Source organism: Heteronotia binoei, chromosome 2 (assembly GCF_032191835.1).
Source record: "Heteronotia binoei isolate CCM8104 ecotype False Entrance Well chromosome 2, APGP_CSIRO_Hbin_v1, whole genome shotgun sequence".
Classification (NCBI taxonomy): Eukaryota; Metazoa; Chordata; class Lepidosauria; order Squamata; family Gekkonidae; genus Heteronotia; species Heteronotia binoei.
The window spans coordinates 97,276,157-97,298,866 of record NC_083224.1 but is presented as its reverse complement, the minus strand read 5'-3'; the positions used below and the strand labels follow the sequence as shown (position 1 = coordinate 97,298,866).

The window sequence follows — 22,710 nt, the reverse complement described above, 5'->3', positions numbered from 1 at the left end:
CTGTCAGATTAGATACTCTGATTGCATCTTACCATCTGATAGCCAAGAACAGAAAGGTGTCTAAAACGTTTCTCAGGTGGCTGAAAGAGTGCATTATGTTGGCCTACTCTTCTCAATGGTTCAAACTTCCAAAAGGAATCACAGCCCACTCAAACAGAAGCACAGACACCTTTCAGTCCAATGCATCAGTTTTGAAGATCTGTAGAACAGCCACCTGGGCAGTTATGTCTGTCTTTATATGCCATTTCAAAATGGACTCATATACGGCAGCCAATGCAGCCTTCAGGCAGCAAGTTCTTCAACAAGGATTGTGAAAGGAAGAAAGACAAGAGGGCTGCCCTTACGTCTTGGGGGAAGCTCTCTAATATCTCCAGTCAGGATGCTCTCCTCTCTTCAAATGGGAAAGGAACTTTGGGCTTAGTGTGAAGGTTCCTTCCATCTAAGGTAGGGGAGAACATCCTTGACCACCCTGATATAGGGGATCTGATTGCTTTGTGAATAATAGCCTTCTTAATTGTCTTAAACTCCCCCCCCTCCCCGTTATTACTGTTATCATTAAATGTTGGGCTGGTCCTTTGGCCTCATCCCATAGCTGCTTAATCAAGTGAAGTCCTGTCAGCAGCAACAAACACCAGCACACTTCATAGTTTTCTATGGTTAGCTCTGGAGGCCTTTGAGTTGAAGAAGAAGGTACTCCTTTCCTCGGGGGTGGAAAGAAAATGATCTAATACCCTGTCTCCAGGGATTGTGGGATAAGGAGTACCCAAATGTTAGGATGTTATCCCCCACCTCAAATAGAAGGGATCTTCATGGTAAGAAGAAGAAGACTGTAGATTTATACCCCTCCCTTCTCTCTGAATCAGAGTCTCAGAGTGGCTTACAATCTCCTTTATTTTCTTCCCCCACAACAGACAACCCTGTGAGGTGGGTGGGGCTGAGAAAGCTCTCCCAGAAGCTGCCCTTTCAAGGGCAACTCTTGCGAGAGCTATGGCTAACCCAAGGCCATTCCAGCAGCTGCAAGTGGAGGAGTGGGGAATCAAACCTGGTTCTCCCAGATACGGGTCCACACACTTAATCACTACACCAAACTATAAGTCCAAAGTTCCTTTCATTTCCTAAAGAGGTGGCTACTGCTGAAGAGATCTTCTGTTCCTGCAGTTATTCTACAGGGAATCTTATAACACTAAAATCTGAACTAAATGTTACATGTAATATGAGATCACCATAGGGATTTGCAACCAGATGATAGCTGAGTCACCAGTGAGAACTCAATTCTGAAGAGTTCTAATTTGCATCAGGACAATGTTGATGGTGGAGGGGCTTCAGCCTTCTCTTTTTTATCACATTCCTAAATCTAAAGGGTAATGAGGGTGCTATTTATCCTGCTTGGGGGGCTGCACATGCAGGTACTTCCCATGGGCAAATCACATACCTGTCATTTCAGGTCAGGAAAGCAGTGCATGGGGAGCTGATGCTCTTGTCCCCACCCCCATACAAATAGTCCTAATCTTAATCAGGATGCTTCAGAACTGAGTGATCATGTGTTTTATATGTAGTGTTAGAGTAACCAGCTCTGCAAATGCTTTATAAAATGCAGGTATAGATGACAGTGAACCACAAAGTGGTCACTTGTGAATATATTGTGATGATCTGCATCTATTCTTAATAAAGCTTGCCAATCCATGCTTAGCAAAATTCCCTGCAGAATAACCACACAAGCAGAAATTTCTTTGCCAGACTCTCACTAGTATACCATATATTTTCTAGCAGATCATAAATGTCACAAAGAACTTGCAATGCAAAATTACCAGCACTGCAGTTTTAAAGAAATATATAATTAGGGCATACATCCAGTACATGGAGAACTTAGCTAGTATCTCTTGGAGTCAAGGGAAGAATTTTTCTGTTGGATTGGCTCTTAGAGGGGATTTATCTTTGATGGCTGTGTATTTTCCTGGTCAAATTCATATTATTCTTATACACTGGAGTTGTTTTGTATTGCTCTGGATTGCAATTTATAAAGTTGAATGAAATAGCTCTGATTTTTAAAAAGTACCATCTTCCTGTTCAAGAAAATTATAATTCCCATTGTGCCCTTGCATTAAAAACTCATGAGCATTCATGAAACACACCTTTTCTGCTAAGAAAACACAACGAAATTGAAACAGGGAAATTTCATTGTGCAGAGGAGACTAATGTTAAAAATCCTGTTATCTACATTTGACAACATACAGTATACCGCTGGTTATAAAGAGTATGAACTTTGCAAAATTTCGACAGTGTGAATACTTTCTGTATCTGAGATCTGATTTATAATTTGAACTATGTAGGTAATTCGGATCTGGCCATATACTGGTCATACAATAGGTACAGCACTATCCTTACATCACATACTGTATGATACATTATCACAGCTATGGATTTGTTGCTTTTTAACTAGTGCACGACAGGTCCCATGAACAGGGATATCGTGAGCATCTTCCTAGAAAGTCTGTGTGTTTTTTATTATAGATGTACAATATAATTGGAAATAAAGGAGTTAATTTCAATAATAAGGCTTTGGATATTGAATATGCAAAGAATCCATTGTGATTTCCAACATAAATGATTTCCAACATAAATGGGTAGTTACCTGTACCTTACTGGAACTGACATTGCTGCACTTTTAAAATCAGTTTTCTTTGTGAAATCAGTTTTCTTTGCAAAGTTAGAGCAAATGTTTAGATGAGGTCCTAAAAGTTGTGACTTTTTCACATTAACATCAATAATAAAATAATCTGGCTGGAAGTTTTTTGAGGGGAAAATGGTTATATATAACTGTGTCAGTTCTAAACAATCTGCACTGTATTTTCAAATGTCACGATGTATCAAGAAACATTCAGGGATGGAAGTTATATTGAGTTAAGAACAGTAGCAAACTATCAGCATTGACATTTATACACCACAGTACTTTTCAAGGTTCGAAAGGCGCAGGGACACATGCATTAAACAAGTAGAATATTATAATCCCCGAATTACTGGTGGAGTGGAAGAAGTTAGGATCTTGCATGGTGTCACTGAAAGAACTGGTAGAGCCACTTAGGAGCTCTTGGTTTCCAGCCATCAACTGAGTCCTCCTGGTAGCTCTTTCTCACCTGGTATCTGTCTGAGTGATGGATATCATCTGAAGAGTGAGGTGATGCTGTTGGAGAGTCTCCCTCCCGCTTGATTGAGGCTGACAACAAAATTGACTGTAGGAAAAAGGGAGGTGGTGAGGTGGAGAGGCAGTTAACAATGCAAAGTGTTACTTGTTCTCAAGAAAAATAATAGCAACAGGTATAAAAAATGACAGAAGCTCATCAAGAAAACATTAACCCTAGTAGCCTAGCTACAGAGAGGAACAGTTTCTAGTTCAGCTGGGCACATGCTGTGCTAGTTTGAGAGAATAATATCAAAAGTTATTCAGAAAGCCAAAATTTCACCCATGTGTTTATTCCATCACCTCAACATGAATGGGAATAGTCATTCTTGTGTCTCCTCAGCTGCTTGCATGTGACCCTTATGGACAGATACCTAGGTCACATTTTTCCTCTATCCAGGGCTTTTTTTGTAGCAGGAATTCCTTTGTGTATTAGGCCTACTGTAAACTCTTGTAGTACTGGCTACATCAGGGGTGTGTGGCCTAGTATGCAAAGGAGTTCCTGCTAGAAAAAAAGCCCTGCCTGCATCCTTCATTAAGCTTTGATTTATGGTAGTGGGAGACACAGTTGAGGTAACTCCGCATGGGAACTCTTCCTTGAATAACACCATCTGCTATCATAATCAGAGAAGTACGAACATGTAGGCTGTACCTACTGCTTCTTTCAAGGGCTACTGCCAGTTGGGCAAAATACTACACACACAAGATAAGATGTGGGATAGTCTGAAATTAAAATAAACCAATTTAGGATGACTGGATAGGTAACAAGCACCATATGAAACAGCACTCCCCCATAATAACTTCAGTTTCACTGTCATGCCTACTAGAATTTATGTGAACATAAATACCTTTAAGTTTTACTGCACTATTTACTGGAGGCCTTTGCTGTCTGATTGAATTGCTTTTCATATTTTGTAATCTGCCTTGAGACTTAGTGAGAAAGGTGGGCTATAAATGATGTTAACCATAACAACTCTCAAATGAAAGGGTAATCTGATAAAGTTGGAGGTCATGGCAGAATATGCAACATCACATCTACACTTCAACAAGGAAGGTGCTAGAGAAAATCTTTAGCATAAAAGTTAGCAGTACCTTATAGTTATAAAATCACGTATAAAGGTCCACAATAATCCCATTCTAAAAAAACTTTTTTTGTTAAACAGATTTATTTATTTCCAATTTATTAGCTGTTCAGTCACATCTTGAAGGTTCAGTAGGGGAGCGGACAATATCATCTCAGCTGCTTCCTGGTTCTAGCATGTATTAAAATCTCACAGAAAAATTATTTGTGTTACTTATAGTCCACCTTTCTCACTTAGTTCAAACTGCTCACTAATGCAAAAATAGCAATATACAAGCAGGGAAGATAAGCACTAGGTACTAAAGAGCAGTTCAATTGTACAGATCCTCTCAGTAATTACAAATGCTGGCACATTAAGAGACATTATCCTATTTATAAGATTCCTCTTTAATATCCTGAAATACCCCAAATAACACAGATGTTTCTCTCTTTTTTATAGCAGGCTATGAAAGCCAGATAGTTAGCAATTTACTGGTATTTGTGAAGGTTATCAGTACCTTGCAGACTTCAAAGCAACGGCAGAGAGGTATAAATTCCATGTGCAACGAAGTTTTATGGGAAATGACAAGAATGCTTTGACAATATTTAAAGGAAATACATTCAGTGAAAATGTAATGTTACTATTTGAGAAATACTAACTAAATTACACAGACAAAACAGTAAAACCAGAAATGGAGGAAAGAAAGAAACAAAACAAAATGAATATACCTACTGAAAGTAATGCTATAAAATAAGCATCAGAAGCAAATATAACAACAACAATAATAAATGACCAAAAATAACTACAACATAAGAACAGCTTTGGTCAGTTACTTTGCATAATAAAATCATAATCAAAAGAGGTTCTCTACTCACTCAAAAAAAACAGAAAGTCAGGGACCAATTCAGAACCATATATATTTTGTATGCAGAGAATTTGGAGGTGGTGATTAACTTTTGTGAAGCAATCTATTCCTTGCCTTCCTATCACTTAACTGCCATTTTGGAGCATGTTCATGTGGCACAGAAACAACTCCAGGCCATTTTAATGCTAGATTGTCTCTGACCTAATCTTGGTAATGTGCAAATAAACTAGCTCAGTATCCTGTCTCTGACCACTGCCAGTCCAAAATATTTCAAACAGAAATATTAGCAGGCCCTAGCACTTACTCCACATTCTTATTACTTGCTCCTCCAGATTGGGCCATTGTATAATAAAAAAAATCTCAGGGCTGTTTTTGTAGGAAAAGCCCAACAGGAACTCATTTGTATATTAGGCCACACCCCCTGACATCACCATTGTTTCACACAGGGCTTTTTTTGTAGAGAAAGCCCAGCAGGAACTCATTTGACTATTATGTCACGCCCCCTTTCATCACCATTGTTTAGTACTTCTTCACCCAAAGGGTGATTAACACATGGAATTCACTGCCACAGAAGGTGGTGGTGGCTACAAGCATAGACAGCTTCAAGAGGGGACTGGATAAACAAATGGAGCAGAGGTCCATCACTGGCTACTAGTCACAGTGTATTGCTGGAACTCTGTCTGGGGCAGTTATGCTCTGTATTCTTGGTGCTTGGGGGGGGCAACAGTGTGAGGGCTTCTAATGTCCTGGTCCCACTGATGGACCACCTGATGGCACCTGGATTTTTTGGCCACTGGGTGACGCATAGTGTTGGGCTGGATGGGCCACTGGCCTGATCCAACATGCTTCTCTTATGTTCCTATGTTCTTAATTCACCTTATAGTTGAAGCTCATCTCCTCCCAACTGTGCTTTTTATTTTGCTGTTTTTTAGTACTTGGAACAGTCTTCTCTTCCTTTCTGCTCATCATGCCGATTCAGTCTACGCTCCTCTTCAAAACCACTTCTTCAGGAAAACCTTTTTTGAACAAACCCAGCTTCACATTATACATTTTTCTACTGCCATCTGATAACCCCCAAATATGTCCTCCATTCAGACACATGAAGTTGTCTTATACTGAATCAAAACACTGGTCCATCAAAGGCAGTATTTTTTAATTTATATGTGCATGTATTTGTGTGAGTGTGCGTCACTGTGCACCTGGAAGTCATGGCAACCTTTGGTGACTGACCCCTACTGGGGGCCTGGTTGAATAAAGCATGCCTTGTCTCCCACTTCTGGTATTTCAAGGCAGTCTCCCATGCAAATACTTGCCAGAGTCAACTCTGCTTAGCTTCTGAGATCTGATGAGATTGGGCTTGCCTGGACTATCCAGGTCAGGGCCATCAAGGTCAGTATTGTCTACTCAAACTGGTAGGAGTTCTCTATAGTCACAGACAGAGGTCTTCATATTGTGTACCACCTATTCCTTTCAACTGGAGATGCTGGGCATTGAACCTGACACCTTCTGCATGCCAAGCAGATGCTCTACCACTGAGCCATAGCCCTTTCCATAATTATATGCCTTTTTGTTGTGTGTCATATCTTCCTGTTGTATACCCAGCAAGCACACCACTGGCACTGTTACAGCCATAGCTGTATTATCTGCATAAGTGAAACTGGTTTGTTTTTTACTATTTGTGCTTTGCAAAATAAGCTCAGACTCCACGCTAGATAGAGAACTTTAAATTTGCATATATTTGCATGCCAACAAGTAATGGCTTCTTTGACTGTCTGGAAAATTTGTCATTTGTACTATCTTAGAACTTTTCTGGACTGATACATAATGTGGAAATGCTAAACAGTTGCCCCTGACCAACCAGAGGGAAAACTTGGATGATCTTCACTGACTCAAAATTAGCTCCACATACACACATTTTAACATTCAAAGTTAGTCCACGCTGAGTTTATGAAGTCTGAAAGCATCTATCCTTTGAGAAACTTGGGGCAACTCAATTTTACAAGGGGAACCCTTTCTCCCCCGAAAGTAGCCAATTCAAGAACAGATATTCAGGCCTTATGACCTCTAAAAGAGACACCTGTCAAAGTCCTAATGTACAAAAATGTTGCCATCTTTGGGTCATAAAGGATCAAGATAGTAAAATGTGATTTAAAACTAACAAACATGATTTAAAACTAATTGCATAATTTTTTTCTAAATAAATATATAAACAATCAGAATCTTGCCTTTTGTATCTTATACTGGGCCACACAACATTTTGGGAGCAGTAAGGACTGTTTGCAACATACTTTCCTCTGTTAGGATTCACATAAAACCTCAAGGCAAATGTTAAAAATACTTCATTTTGCAATTTGCTCTAGTGGAAAAAATAAAAATACACAAGCCATCGACTCTGACTCAAGCAACCTCAGCAACAAATTCTCATTGCTTCCATTGTCCCCCTTCCCACCCATCCACCCATTCCCCATCCACCCTTGCAAGTAGCTCTAATCCAATATTATTATCTGAAAAATGTCTAGGCTTGCTACGGAGACAGTAAATTAAACGTTATGTATTAGTTTTTAGCGTGTGGTCCCAAGAAGAATGCTGGCCCCATTTATTCAACAAACCTCCTGAGCACCATGACAACGACCTCCAGAAAAAATGCAGGGCTAAACTAATCCCAAAGATGTCAATCTCAGTCCCTCTTCTACATACGTTTGCCGTTTAGATGAATAAACTGTCTCTTAAAATTGTAGCAAGCAGTTCTATTCTAAATACCTCCGCAGCATGTTAAACACTGTATCAGGGAGCCAAGCCCTTGCTCTAGCCCAAGCTGTACTTCATTTGTGTTTCTCATTTTGTCAAGGTTGAGCAATCACTTCTCCATTTAGGCACTGTCAGGAGAACAATCAGGAACATAGATGGAGGGCAGGGAACGGAAGCTCCAGAATTAGAAATCCAGTTACCTTTAAATGCCAACTTTCTGCTTGGGGTGTTTGGTGGTCAGCCAGTGGATTGTGCTTTCACAATGAGAACTCTGAATAATTTGAGGCGTATCACACCAGTGACACCACAAGCATCTTTTGGAGTGAAAGAATGGGGACAGAGTGGAAGAGGGGAAAGACAAAGGCATATATTGAGTGAGTGAGTAAAATTAATATGTGGTAAAATTGTCTCAAGTTGCAGGTTGTGGTTAAGGAGAAATTCTGAAGATCATAGATTTAGCACTTATAATCTTTACTCCCGCATCATGTTCACTATCAAATAAAATGGGAATCTGTTATCCTACTCTCATGGTAGTAACAAAAAACGGAGCTAATTTGAAGATACACTCCCTTGTCTAATCCAAAACCAGGCTAAAAACATAGCAAACATTCTATATCATGAACTGAGGGTTCCCCCAAATGAGAGGAAAAAACACTGTCCTGGTCTTCTCTAGTGAGGCTAATTTGGGCTTCCTGAGGACTACGGTCCTGTTCCGAGTTTCTGTTGTTGTACGAAGTCTGTTTCCCTGACATTTTATTTTAAAATGGAGAGCCTCAGGGAGAAGACACTTTTGCAAATTCTGCTTTAAAATTTAGGTTTTCTTTGTTCTAGGGACCACAAATGTTTTAGCCAAGATGGAGTTTAGATCAGGAACTAAGACTTTTCATTCTTCAGTGTTTTAATTCCAAATGTAACCCTTCCCTTTATTTCTTCTTCTGGTAATATCTTTATAAATAAACACATATGCCTTTTGCTGCCTTTATTCCATTGCGTTTTTAAGTGCTTTGCTAATTTTTCCAACACTGAGGGGGAAAACCGTTGAACAAGGTTGCTGCCCAGTAGGGTCTCCAAATTCCTTTGTTCTCTGCCTTGCATACTAGACCTTTCTAAATCTCAAGAAAAGTATCTCTTGTACTATTTGCCACCAAGCAGATCTATCCTTCATTTAAGGCTAGAGTATACTGATTATTCATTACATCTTCATGGGGATATGTTTGATCTGGTTTTAAACATTGAGAGCTACCTAGGAAAAAAAGATACCTAAGGAGAGACATGATAGAGATTTATCAAATTATTCAGGGGTGGACAAACTGTATAGAGGGAGTTTTTTCCCCTCTCCAGTAATGCTAGAACTTGGTGGCAGCCACTGAAGTTGAAAGGCAAAAAGTTCAGGACAGACAAAGGAAATACATCTTTACTCAACAAATATTTAAGTTGTGAAATTCACTGCCACTGGATGTAGTGATAGCCATGAGCGTAGATCATTCTAAAAGGGGGTTAAACAGATTCATGAAGGAGAGCTCCACCAACGGCTACCAGCTGTAGCGAGTGAAGGGAACCTCCATATACAGAGACAGAAAACTTCTGAATATCAGTGCTAGCAGGCAGTATCAGGGGAAGGTGCTGGCCTATGTGTGAAACATGTATAGAGGAGGGCAACGAAGATGATTAAGGGAGCTGGAATATCTTCCCCATGAGGACAGGCTGAAGACTCTGGGACTTTTCAGTTTAGAAAACAGACTAAAGAGGGACACTATAGAGGTTTATAAAATTATGCATGGAGTGGAGAGAGTTTACAAAGACCTTTTCTGCACCTCAGTATTGCTGCTGTTTCCTGGTGAATTGAATCCACAGATGATGCTCCAATTTTGTGGCACCCATTTCACATAAGGACATTTATTTTGGGAGATTTTTTTTTTATTGAATCCAGATCTGACACACCCCATATGTTCTGCACTTCCTTTGAAAAGAGGTTATGCGGCCATGTCATCATTTATTTATTTATTGGATTTATGAACATATGAAGCTGCCTTATACTGAATCAGACCCTTGGTCCATCAAAGTCAGTATTGTCTTCTCAGACTGGCAGCGGCTCTCCAGGGTCTCAAGCTGAGGTTTATATCCTGCCCTCCCCGCCAAAGGAGGCTCAGGCTCATGATGATCATGTACTTTATCAGCAACAGAGCCTTCTTTTTGTGTGCATGTGCAGTAACATCACCATATCTTACACACAAACACACACACACCTGATCCTGACATTTTACAGCTCTCCCATTGGCTTGTGTGCCATTTGCTGGGTCCACTCCCCTCCCCTACCCACAGCTGGCTCCAGGACAGATGAGGATTGGGCCATTGGGGAAACTGCTAGATAGTAGCTGTTGCTAGGCAACCAAGTTTGCTTCTGTCAGTAAAATGCAACCAACCTTGGTTCTCTCACTAAAAGGCGGGGGTGGGGGGGAGGCCCTTGTTAGACCTCTTTTAGAGAACTTATTGGGTCCAGTCCTGACTAGGGGTGCCAGTTCCAGGTTGGTGGGAAATTTCTAGAGATTTTGTGGTGGAGTTTGAGGAGGACAGAGTTTGGGGAGGGGAGAGGCCTCACTCAATATTATGCCATAGAGTCTACCCTCCAAAGTAGTTATTTTCTCAGTCTGTTGCCTGGAATTCAGTTGTTATATCAGGAGATCTTTAGGCTCCACCTGGAGGCTGGCTACCCTATGCCTGGCTGCTTGCTTCTGTTCCGCAGCAGCCCCCCTATCATAGCCAGTGTGACATGAGAACTAGGACTTCAGAGCAGGGACTATCTTGCTATGAAAGCTGTCTGGGTAATTTCAGACCAGCTACAGACTTTCAGCCTAACCTACTTAACAGGGTTGTTGGACAGATCAAAGATGGGAGAAGAGAATGATGTAAGCTGCTTTGGTCCCCACTGTGGAGAAAGACTTTCATTTTCCTGGGTAGTGCCTGCAGGGAGCGGAGAGGAGATGGAAAGCTGAACTCAGATAAAGGTTGATAACTATTCAGAAGGGAGACAGGGTTGCCAGCTCCAGGTTGGAAAATTCCTGGATATTAGAGGGGTGGAGCCTAGAGAGGTGGGGTTTGAGGGGGGTGGGACCTCAGAGAGGTACAATGCCATAGACTACACCCTCCAAACCAACCCCTTCCTCCTGGAGAACCACTGTTGCCAATCACCAGGTGAGTGGCAAGAAAATTAAGCACAAAGCTTCTGTGATTACCAGCCTCAGACACTAAAGAAACAATAACAATATTATCAAAAGCTTAGTATATTCTATGTAACATAAAGCACAGACACAACTCAATAATTTAGGAAACACAACATCCCAAAGTAGCCATCAGAAATCAAGTCCAATTTTTAAAGCAGTCCAATGCTGTTTCCTTGATGAAAGGTCTGATGTAGCCCTGTAGAAGAATGATGAATAATAGAATCACAGAGTTGGAAGGGACCTCTAGGGTAATCTAGTCCAACCCCCTGCACAATGCAGGAAACTCACAAACCCCTCCCCCTAAATTCACAGGATCTTCATTGCTGTCAGATGGCCATCTAGCCTCTGTTTAAAAAACTCCAAGGAAGGAGAGCCCACCACCTCCCGAGGAAGCCTGTTCCACTGAGGAATCGCTCTAATTGTCAACTTCCTAATGTTGAGCTGGAACCGCTTTTGATTTAATTTCAACCCATTGGTTCTGGCCCTACCTTCCGGGGCCACAGAAAACAATTTCACACCATCCTCTATATGACAGCCCTTCAAGTACTTGACGATGGTGATCATATCACCTCTCAGTCACCTTCTCTCCAGGCTAAACATCCCCAGCTCCTTCAACCTTTCCTCATAGGACTTGGTCTCCAGACCCCTCACCATCTTTGTCACCCTCCTCTGGACCCATTCCAGCTTGTTTACATCCTTCTTAAAATGTGGTGCCCAAAACTGAACACAATACTCCAGGTGAGGTCTTACCAAAGCAAAGTAAAGCGATACCATAACATCACATGATCTGGACACTATGCTTCTGTTGATACAGCCCAAAATTGCATTTGCCTTTTAACCACCGCATCACACAGTTGACTCATGTTCAGCGTATTATCCACTAAGACCTCTAGATCATTTTCACACATACTACTGCTAATACGTCTCCCCCATCCTATAACCATGCATTGGAATTTTCCTACCTAAATGCAAAACTTTACATTTATCCCTGTTAAAATTCATTTAATTGGTTTTAGCCCAGTTTTCCAGCCTGTCAAGGTTATCCTATTCTGTCTTCTTCTGTGTTTGCAACCCCTCCCAATTTCATATCATCTGCAAATTCAATAAACATTCCCTCTATTCCTTCATCCAAATCATTTATAACGATGTTGAACAAAACAGGTCCCAGGACAGATCCTTGAGGCACTCCACTTGTCACTCCTCTCCAAGAGGATGAGGAACCATTCATAAGCACTCTTTGGGTGTGATCTGTCAACCAGTTACAGATCCACCTAATGGTAACAGGATCCAAACCATAATTTACCAACTTGTCAACAAGGATAGTATGTGGAACCTTATCAACGCCTTACTGAAATCAAGATAAACGATGTCTGCAACATTCCCCCGATCCAGCAAGGTAGTCACTTTCTCAAAAAAAGAGATCAGGTTAGTCTGACGTGACTTGTTCTTGAGAAACCCATGCTGGCTTTTAGTAATTACATCCAGTCTTTCTAAATATTCCAGGACCGACTGTTTGATGATTTGTTCTAAAACTTTTCCTGGTATAGATGTCAAGCTGATGGGTCAGTAGTTACCCGGATTGTCTTTTTTCCCCTTCTTGAAGATGGGGACAATATTCGCCCGCCTCCAATCTTCCAGCACCTTTTCTGTTCTCCAAGAATGCTCAAAAATAATAGCCAGAGGCTCAGAAATTACATCCACAAGCTCTTTTAGAACCCTTGGATGCAATTCATCTGGCCCTGAGGACTTAAGTTTCATTTAAAGAAACTAGGTGTTTATGTACTACCCCTATGCTGATCCTAGGTTGGAACTTCATACCCTCCTTATATGTTCTGTTTTTGCCATGTTTAACACTGTTTCCCTCAGAAAAGAAGACTGAGGAAAAGTAGGAATTGAGCTGTTCTGCCCTCTCTTCATTACCTGTTACAATTTTCTTGCCCTTGCAATGGGCCTACCATGTCCTTGCTCTTTTTCTTACTCTGAACATAAGAAAAGAACCCTTTTTTGTTGTTTTTAGCATCTTTTGGCCAGCCTAAGCTCATACTGAGCTTTAGCTTTCCTAACTTTTTCTTTACAAGCACTGGTGATTTGTTTATATTCATCTTTGGTTATAAGGCCCTCCTTCCAATTCCTAAAGGAGTCTTTGTTATTTCTTAAGTCTTTAGAGAGCTGTTTATGCAGCCACTTTGGCTTCTTAAGGCTTTTTCCATTTTTCTTCTCATAGGAATCGTCTGTGATTGCGCTTTCAGTATTTTGCTTTTAAGAAACTCTCACCCCTCCTGAACCCACTTCCTCCTAAGTATTTCTGACCATGGGATTTTACCCAGCATAGTTCTAAGTTTATTGAAGTTTGCCTTTCTGAAGTCCAACCTATAAGTCTGACTGTGTATAGCTTTTCCCTTCCCTAAAACTGTAGATTCAAAAATTACATGGTCACTACTGCCCAGGGTGCCCACTATTTCCACTTCTTCAATCAATTCTTCCTTGTTGGTGAGAATCAAATCCAAGATAGCAGATCCTCTTGTTTCCTTCTTCACTTTCTGGAAAAGGAAGTTGTCAGCAAGACAAGTCAGGAATCTATTTGACCTTTCATTTTTAGCAGAGTCGGACTTCCAACAGATGTCCGGGTAATTGAAATCTCCCATGATCACTGTATCCCTTTTCTTGGAGAACTCTGCAATGAGTGATGTCCAAGTAGATTCTAATTTTAAGGCAGGCAGCAACCTAATTAGTGCGACAAGGATGTACTATTGCCTTGTTTCACAATTGCTTCTTCAAGCATCAAGTAATGAATTTCAAATACAAAGGTATGAACACCAAGAAATTAAAGTCTTCAAACTTCAATTCACTGTGAGCAACTTAATGCTTAAGCTTTTGATAATATTGTTATTAGGGTTTGTAGAATTTTTCGGGCTCAAGTGCCGTGTTCTACTGGAGAAAGTTTTCCTTCCAGACGTTTCATTCTCAGCTGCGGAGAACATCCTCAGTGGCGTTGCAGCCGGAGCAGGCGCTCTGACCTTCTTGGCTGCTGTGCATTGAGTGGGGCCAGGGCTGCTGGAGAGCTGCTATTTCTAGGCTGGAGGGGGTGTGGTGAAAGGGCAATTGGTTTGTGGATGTGTCTATTGTTTGGTGGGGCTTCCTGGAAGGGTAGTGATAAGGAAACTGGCTGTTGAATGTGACCATTGTTCTGTGTTAATTGCTGGGAAGGTTGGAAGGGGTGTGAAGAAAAGGAAGATGGTTGTTGACTGTGCTGATTGTTCTGTGGAATATGCTGGTTGTTCTGTGACTTTCTGCAATTTATGGTCTGTAGGGTGTTTTGCAGAGCTGGGTACCAAGATTGGTGGATGAAAATGCCTTCTTCCTTTCTGTTAAAATTGTGCTGGTGTTTGTAAATCTCAATAGCTTCTCTGTTCAGGCGGGTATGATAATGTGAGACCGTAGAAAGGACTTCAGTTCTTTCAAAGTGGATGACGTGGTCTCCTTCTTGAAGTGCATGTTCAGCTACAGCTGATTCTTCTGGCTGAAACAAGCGACAGTGTTTCTTGTGTACAGTGAGGCGGGTGTTGATACTGCGTCGGGTAGTATCAACACCCGCCTCACCGAACACAAGAGACACTGTGATCAGTTCCCTTACATAAAATGGTGGAGGAGAGGGTAGCTTTAACGGTTCCATCGGACTAGGGAATACTAACAAGAGATGACTGGCCTAGGGATTCGGCGGTGCTGATGCTGTTAGACCTGTCGGCTGCGTTCGACACGGTCGACCATCAGCTACTGAAGGGTCGCCTTGCCAACGCAGGGATTCAGGGGTTGGCCTTACAGTGGCTTTCCTCCTTCCTGGAAGGTCGGGGACAAAGGGTCGCAGTTGGGGGGGAGCTATCCCGGAGGTGCACACTCGATTGTGGTGTGCCCCAAGGGGCGGTTCTCTCCCCGATGTTATTTAACATCTATATGCGGCCTCTTGCCCAGATTGCCCGAAGGTATGGGCTAGGGTGTCACCAGTACGCTGATGACACCCAGCTCTATCTACTGATGGACGGCCAGCCGACCTGCGTCCCGGAAAATCTAGATCGGGCATTACATGCCGTGGCTGAGTGGCTCAGACTGAGCGGGCTGAAGCTTAATCCTGCGAAGACAGAGGTCCTTTGCCTGGGTCGCCGCGGCCCGGGAGGGGGAATCCCCCTACCAGTCTTTGACGGTGCGCCGCTGATAGCGGTGGAAAGGGTCAGGAGCTTGGGGGTGCTATTGGAGCCTTCCTTAAAGATGGAGGCTCAGATAGCAGCCGCTGCCAAGTCCGCGTTTTTTCACCTTAGGCGGGCAAGGCAGTTGGCCCCCTTCCTGGAGCGCGACGACCTAGCAACAGTGATCCATGCTACGGTCACCTCGAGGTTGGACTACTGTAATGCCCTCTACATGGGGCTGCCCCTGTCCCGAACTCAGAAATTGCAGCTGGTGCAGAATGCCGCGGCCAGGCTGTTACTGGGTCTCCCAAAGTGGGGACACATTCAGCCGGGTCTCCGGACCCTGCACTGGCTCCCAGTGATATACCGAGTCCGGTACAAGGTGCTGGTTATCACCTTTAAAGCCCTATATGGCTTGGGACCTGTCTACCTGAAGGACCGTCTTTCCCCACATGTTCCCCAGAGAGTTCTGAGGTTGGGAACACAAAATCTCCTTACTATCCCTGGGCCAAAAGAAGCCCGCTTGAAATCCACCAGAGAAAGGGCCTTCTCTGTTATGGCCCCTACATGGTGGAATCAGCTGCCGGAGGAGGTGAGGGCCCTGCGGGACCTTGTTCAGTTCCGCAGGGCCTGTAAGACGACCCTCTTCCGGCTAGCTTACACCTAGCTTGAGAATCTAATGCAACTTGCCAGATTTCTTTTTATATATTTGGAATATTTATTAATTTTTAAGGTTTTATCTGTTTTTAAATGTTTAATTTCTTACATGTTTAAATATTGTTTAATTTTTGTGTCGGATTTATTGTTGGAAGCCGCCCTGAGCCACTTGTGGGAAGGTCGGGATATAAATTCTAAATAAATAAAAATAAATAAAAAATAAAATGGCTGCATACTCTATGGTATACCATAACAAAACCATGCCAGGCCAAAAAAACACAGATCATGCCACAAGCTCATGCTGATGCTAAGTGTTACAAGGCTGAAAATGACAGGAAAAGGTGGCAACAATTCACTGAAAACAAAAAGAATGCTGAGCTTCAGCATCTGCATGACTGTTGTCATGCCCCCCAACCCCATAATTAACCCCATAATTATTCTTCATTCTGGGCCTGTTTCAGTGCTTTGAGCCACCACAGACATGGGGACACACAGACACACATATGTGCGGAGGTGGGGGGGAATGGGATGCCGGCATCTGTTTTATTTGTGAGGTGAGTGGGAAGACAGAAAGGGTGAGTGAATGCCCAGGGGTGAGGGTGAGTGGGGAGGGTGGGGAGCTGAGTGAAGACCAAGGGTTGGGGGGTGGGGGGAAGACAGCAAGGGTGGAGGGTGAATGAATGTCATGGGTGAGGGGGAGTAGTGGTGTGCCAAAGATATGGGGTAGTTAGGAGAAAGAGGTGGTTGGGGAAGTAGTTGGAGTGGGGTGAGAAGTGGGGGGGATGGGGGGTGGGAAAACACCAAGGGTGGGGGGAATGAATGCCTTGGTGCATGGAAGACAGCAAGGAAGGGCACTTGCCCAGAGCCTCACAATGGGCCTTATTCCTAGTAATATCATAACATTGTAAAAAAGGCTGGATGTATCATGGGGAACAGCACAAAGGTCCCTTATACCTTCTTAGTCACCAACTAAGAAAATGGCTGGCAATTGTCAAATTGAACATACCAGTTCATAATACTGTTATTCAATAATTATGAAGCATGCTAAATGTGTTGTTATGTACTTTGTCAGCAACGGAACCTCTTTTTTTCCGGCATATACAGTAATGTTAGAACATCATAACATTGTAAGAAAAGGTCTGGCTATGTTGTGGGGAACAGCATGGTTGCCACAATGTCAAAGGTCCTCTGCTTCTCCTCAGTTGCCAACTAAGAAAATGGCTTGAGCCCTGATCTGGATAGCCTCTGAGTGTGGAAGTTCCCCTCAGTCAGTCACCATGGCTAGTAGCCACTGACAGACTTACCCTCCATGAATCTAATCACCTTTTAAAGCTGTTTATTCCTGTGTCCATCACTACATCTTCTGGCAGCAAATTCCACATTTCAATTACCCTTTGTGTAAAGTAGTATTTCCTTTTGTCTGTTCTGAACCTACTGCCCATCAGCTTCATTGGATGCCCTCAAGTTCTCCCCAGGAGTAGATCTGAATTTAGTGCTCTATTACTCTGCATTTCCCACTTTTCCGTTATCCCCCCCCTACCACCACTTTGGATCTGAATTCGCAGTTTTCCACTGAGGAATTCCCAATTTTGAATTTTGTTTTCAGCTGCCCTCTTATGTTGTCAGTGTTGTATGTTCACCCCCTTCTGCCCCTCTCAGGTTGTCCCCTGAGCAATCCACTAATTTTTTAAAAAAATGGTAATGTTGATTGCATCACAACTTGATTTTTTCATTACACATAACATCAGGATAAAATGGGTAGCAAGGTTTCATGTAGCTTCCTCCATGCAATTACTTGTCTATGAAGTTCCTTTCCTTTTTTGGGTGGGTGGGTAGGTTTTGATGCCACAAAGGTGTATTGTTTCTTCATTCACCCCCCTTCCCCTATAGCTCCTGAAGGTTCCATACATAATGATAAATTTTGCATGCTTCATAATTATTTAATTAACACTAGAAGAAAGTTTGAGTTCAGTGGCACCTTTAAGACCAACAAAGTTTTAATCAAGGTGCACACTTGCACATGAAGACTTATACCTTGACAACTTCCTTCATCTTAAAGGTGCCACTGAACTCAAACTTTGTTCTACTGCTTCAGACCAACATGGCTACCCTCCTGACAAAATAACACTCTTATGAATTGGTGTATCCAGTTCAAGTATTGCCAGCCATTTCCTTCTTTTTGTGTGTGTGTGTGTACATGCATGTGTGAATGTGTGTGTGCATCTAGAAACCAAGACAACCTCTGGTGACTGACCTCTACTGGGGTGGGTGACTGAATAAAGCCTGCTCCCACCTCCCAAATCCTAGAATACTAAGGAGGGGTTCCCATCTAAGTACTTGCTGGAGTTGACCCTGCTTAGCTTCCAAGATCTGAAGAGATTGGGCTTGCCAGTTCACACAGTAAAATACAGTTGTAAAGTATATTAAAATGGATTGAAAGTGCATTTTTTTTAGTGTGTGTGATCACAACCTAAGCCTCCGAATCCCAAAGCCAGGAGGCACCATCAGGGGAAGGCCTTGGTCTCTAAGCCCTGTTATTAGCTGTTCAGAGGAACTGGCTGGCTACTGTGTGAGAGAGGATGCTGGACAAGATGGACCACTGGTCTGATCCAGCAGGGCTCTTATGATCTTAAGAATTCCAATTATGGTAGAGCAGGTCCTTGAATTCCAGCTCTTATTCTCCAAAACTGATCTGTAAAATTAACACAAACCCTGATCAAATATTTCTATACGTCAATTTCAAGCCACCATTTCATTGCTGAAAAACTGAGTAAGGGATGCATGCAAGTGATGGTGAGGGCTCATATTTCCAGTCCTCCCATTGCTTTAAATCATCCTGCTGTTGGGTATAGGCACTCTCTGTCGAGGTTATAAACCCTAAGAGGATCAGCCTCAGCATTACACCTGGGGCAAGCTAAATAAAAAAAGGTCACCGGTGCTTTTTAAACATGGACAAAAAAGCAGTAAAATGTGTTTGGGAAAAAAAATCTGGCATTAAATCATGACTTTTTGCCTGGCTCGCCTCATTAAAAGTGGCCTTTTGGAAGGTAAAATTATCATTGTAAGCGATAAGATCTTTAAGAAAATAATTCACGGCTTCTTCACCCTTTAATATGATAGCCGCCACCGGCTAATTTTTTTCTTAATGGCAACGAGGTCATCAATCTTTCCAAGACTTGCTCTTACCCTCGTTTTCCTCTCCTGCCATTTTTTCCCAAGCAACCATGTTCCCTGCTCAGCTCATAACAGCAACCTTCTTTCTTTTCTGCTTTTGCTCTAATATTTTGCAACTTGACAAATCTTCCTTTGAAGAAGGAGAGCTCAGTTAGACCATATAAAAGTCTTCATGGGGAGAATGCACTAGATGTTAGATCTAACATACAGCGGAACACTCATATGCCTAGAAGCTAAAAACAGAATAATCTGAAATTAGACATTAAACTGCAGTTTTGTTCAGTGGAGAAAGTGATTAAACTCTGAGTTGTCTAGGGAAGTGGTAGATTCTTCATCATAAGTATCCTTCTCACAAGGCTACACATTCTAAAATATCAACTTTACATAATCCTAAGCAATTGCATTCAGCATTACTTCAATGATGTTGCATGGGATGAATCTTTCAAGCAACACAAAAATGGGCTCACAGCACAATGCTGAACTGGGTTGTTTACGTGGCAAACATGTCCAGTGGTCACTTTAGCTGGGAATGCCATAAGAAATAACAACATGCAGGAATCCCTGGGGAAATTTAAAGATCCAGAAAAATGGAGTTTATAGAAATTTCTAGGAGGTCCTGCAAGACTAATCTATTTGCCAGGGCTTTTAATGGGGGATGGGCTCCAGGCATCTTTAAGGGGGAAGGAAGACTGTTTGGACTTTATTTCATTCTATATCTTTTAAATTTTGAGTAGTGATTACTTCCAAGTACCATGAAGAAAAATGGGACATAAATATTTTAATAAATAAAATACATAAAACAAGGCACATTCATGTGTGCAGAGGTTCAGAAGCATGTGCTAGAGAGAATGCTTTGAGGCTCTTTCTTTATGCTAGAAGTTCATGTAACATGCCAACACTCTGAGCATGAAAATGTAGTACAGCCATTCTCACATTATGGAACAACTGCTTAAGAGTACCACAACTACAGAACTTTTTAAAAATACAGCTGGCCACTCAATAGTTGTGAGAACCAGCCTTCAGGATGTAAACTGGAATCAGGCTTCATGCATTTTTTCTGCCATGTATATTATTTTGTAATAGATGTACTGTATGTCTGGTAGTGCAAAAACATTTTTCACTGTGTATACATGTTTTGAAAATTACAGCTTGCCTTTCCATGCATTTGTGGCTCAAGAAGTGTACCTTTTCTAACCCAGATGAAAAAAGATTGCTTGAAGTAGTCCTTGGCCTTTTAATTTTGGGGTACGTGTATCATCTGACCAGATGATAGGCTTTGTGAATAACACTGCTAACTACACTTAGTTTAGTCAATAAAGGCAAAGCAGTGATTACTTCTGAAGTTTCTTCCTCCACAAGCAAGCAATTGTTCATTTGATCATCTGCTCTGAAATAACTTGCTTGTCAACAACAGGAAGTAAGCAGCTACCAGGATACTCAAAACATACTAGTAGAGTGTTACAATTGTGACTGAAAAATGTCACCATATGGCACAGGGAACATATATGAAATGCTTATTGTGGGGCAGCAGGAAGAGGGATGGAACATGATAGGCATGTGGGGAGCAAATTCTGTGCCCCTAGAATAAAGAAGAGAAAAAGGACAGCAAAACTCACCCCCATTGCAAAGGCAACAAGTATGCCTGGATGGTTTCACATTGCAGGAAAGAGAAGGAAGAAGTAGATGTGGCTTTGGGGGATAGGTCCAAACATAGTTTGTGCTCCTAAACATGTTGCTACATAAGCTCTCCTTTACAAGAGAGCTAGAGAACTTATGCCTTTGTGAAGATTCTCAGGAACTCAAATACAAGCATGCAGCTATGTCTATGTGGTATCTTTGTGTGCCAGGTGAATGCCTGCCGCATATATTCATGCATTTGGGAAGTGTCCATATTTAATCAGTCAGACACAGTCAAAAGATAAGTGATTTTAACTGTAAGTTGTGTACATGTATGTGTTAAATAAGCATGCAAGTGTGCCATGTGGACCCTGGAAATAAAGGTGAGAGAGAGAACAAGAAAGAAGTTATGCTCAGGGTGCAGCTCCCCCAACCAAGGAAATGTATCAGAATTGCAGCAGAAGCTTAGAGCTGCTGCCTCCAGCCCTAGGTACCTCCTCCCTGTCTAGGAGATAGGTCAGATGTCAGCACTGGGAAGCGGTGAGCCAGCAGCAGTGACACTCTGTTTCCTTTCAAGGCCACCCATTTGAGACTATTAAGTGCTGGTCTCCTGCTTTTTGATAGCCCTGAAAACACAGGCAGTTTATTTCTCTTAAACAATCAATCACAGCTGCTGTCAGCACAACAAATACCCTAACCCTGCTTTTTACATCTTGCTCTGGCCTTTCCCTTCTCTTCTGTACAAAGTGTTTCCTGCTTGATGCGTTGGACTTTAACTCTGCCATCTAAATAGGTACTTATCACTTAACATGGAGGTGATGGCTTGACATGTTTTCTGTCTCCTGCCCTCCCCTGCACAGTGGGGAAGCAGTCAAAGTGTTGCTAATAGCTGTTATCACTTGGGAACTGTAACCTGAATGCAGTGAGTGATACCAACCCTTGATGTGCTTCATAGCAGCTCTAGGGGAACCGCATTTTGAGACGTAGACTTCAGCAGATTTTATTCTCCTTTACTTTCCTGGTTGTGGTGAAAAGTGCTGTCAAGTTGCAGCCAACTTATGGTAAACCCTTGGGGTTTTTAAGACTAGAGATGTCCAGAGATGGTTTGCCATTGCCTGCCTCTGCAAAGCAATCCTGCTGGACTTCCTTGGCAGTCTCCCATCTAAGTACTAGCCAAGGCTGACCCTGCAAGTGAGTTTGGTGTAGCGGTTAAGTGTGCGGGACTCTTATCTGGGAGAACTGGGTTTGATTCCCCATTTTCTACACATGCAACTGCTGGAGTGATCTTGGGTCAGTCATAACTCCGTCAGAAGCTGTTTCTGGAAAGAGCAGTTTCTGTCAGAGCTCTCACCCCACCTACCTCACAGGGTGTCTGTTGTGGGGAGGGGAAGGGAAAGGAGATTGTAAGCCACTCTGGGACTCTTTTGGGTAGTGAAGGGTGGGGTTTAAATCCAATCTCTTCTTCTTTCTCTTCTGATTATGGCCCAACAAATGCACAAACTTGTACAGGGGTTGTGGCTATGATGCCAAGAGGTTACAGGAATATGAAGTACTGAAGAAAGTAAGTTCCAACTTCGTTCCTTTCAAATGTTTGATTTTTGTTTGTGTAATACCAAAGCCTAGTGTACATCCTTCTGTGTCTTAAAGGTGGCTGAGGAAGGAAAGAGTTGATCAAGCTTGTTGCCAGATGAGGGCTTCAGATATCTTTGCTCTCTGCTTTGCGGACTCTTATCTGGGAGAGCCTGGTTTGATTCCCCACTCCTCCACTTGCAGCTGCTGGAATGGCCTTGGGTCAGCCATAGCTCTCACAGAGTTGTCCTGGAAAGGGCAATTTCTGTGACAACTCTCTCAGTCCCACCTACCTCACAGGGTGTCTGTTGTGGGGGAAACAGATAAAGGAGATTGCAAGATGCTCTGAGAACCTGATTCAGAGAGAAGGGTGGGGTATAAATCTACGGTCATCTTCTTCTTCTTCTTCTTGCATATCAGAGCTCTCTGAATCTCAAGG

The 22,710-nt window shown here is 42.3% G+C and overlaps 1 protein-coding gene across 5 annotated transcripts in view; it reads right to left on the bottom strand.

The window, feature by feature from the left end:
• The window catches only part of RNF220 (ring finger protein 220), a 537,115-nt gene that overhangs the window by 117,892 nt on the left and 396,513 nt on the right, over positions 1–22,710 (bottom strand). For all 5 annotated transcript variants that reach the window (XM_060231695.1, XM_060231698.1, XM_060231697.1 and 2 more), the window contains one exon: positions 3,135–3,230. In XM_060231695.1, coding sequence (XP_060087678.1) covers positions 3,135–3,230 — 96 coding nt within the window. The remainder of the gene's footprint in view (positions 1–3,134; positions 3,231–22,710) is intronic.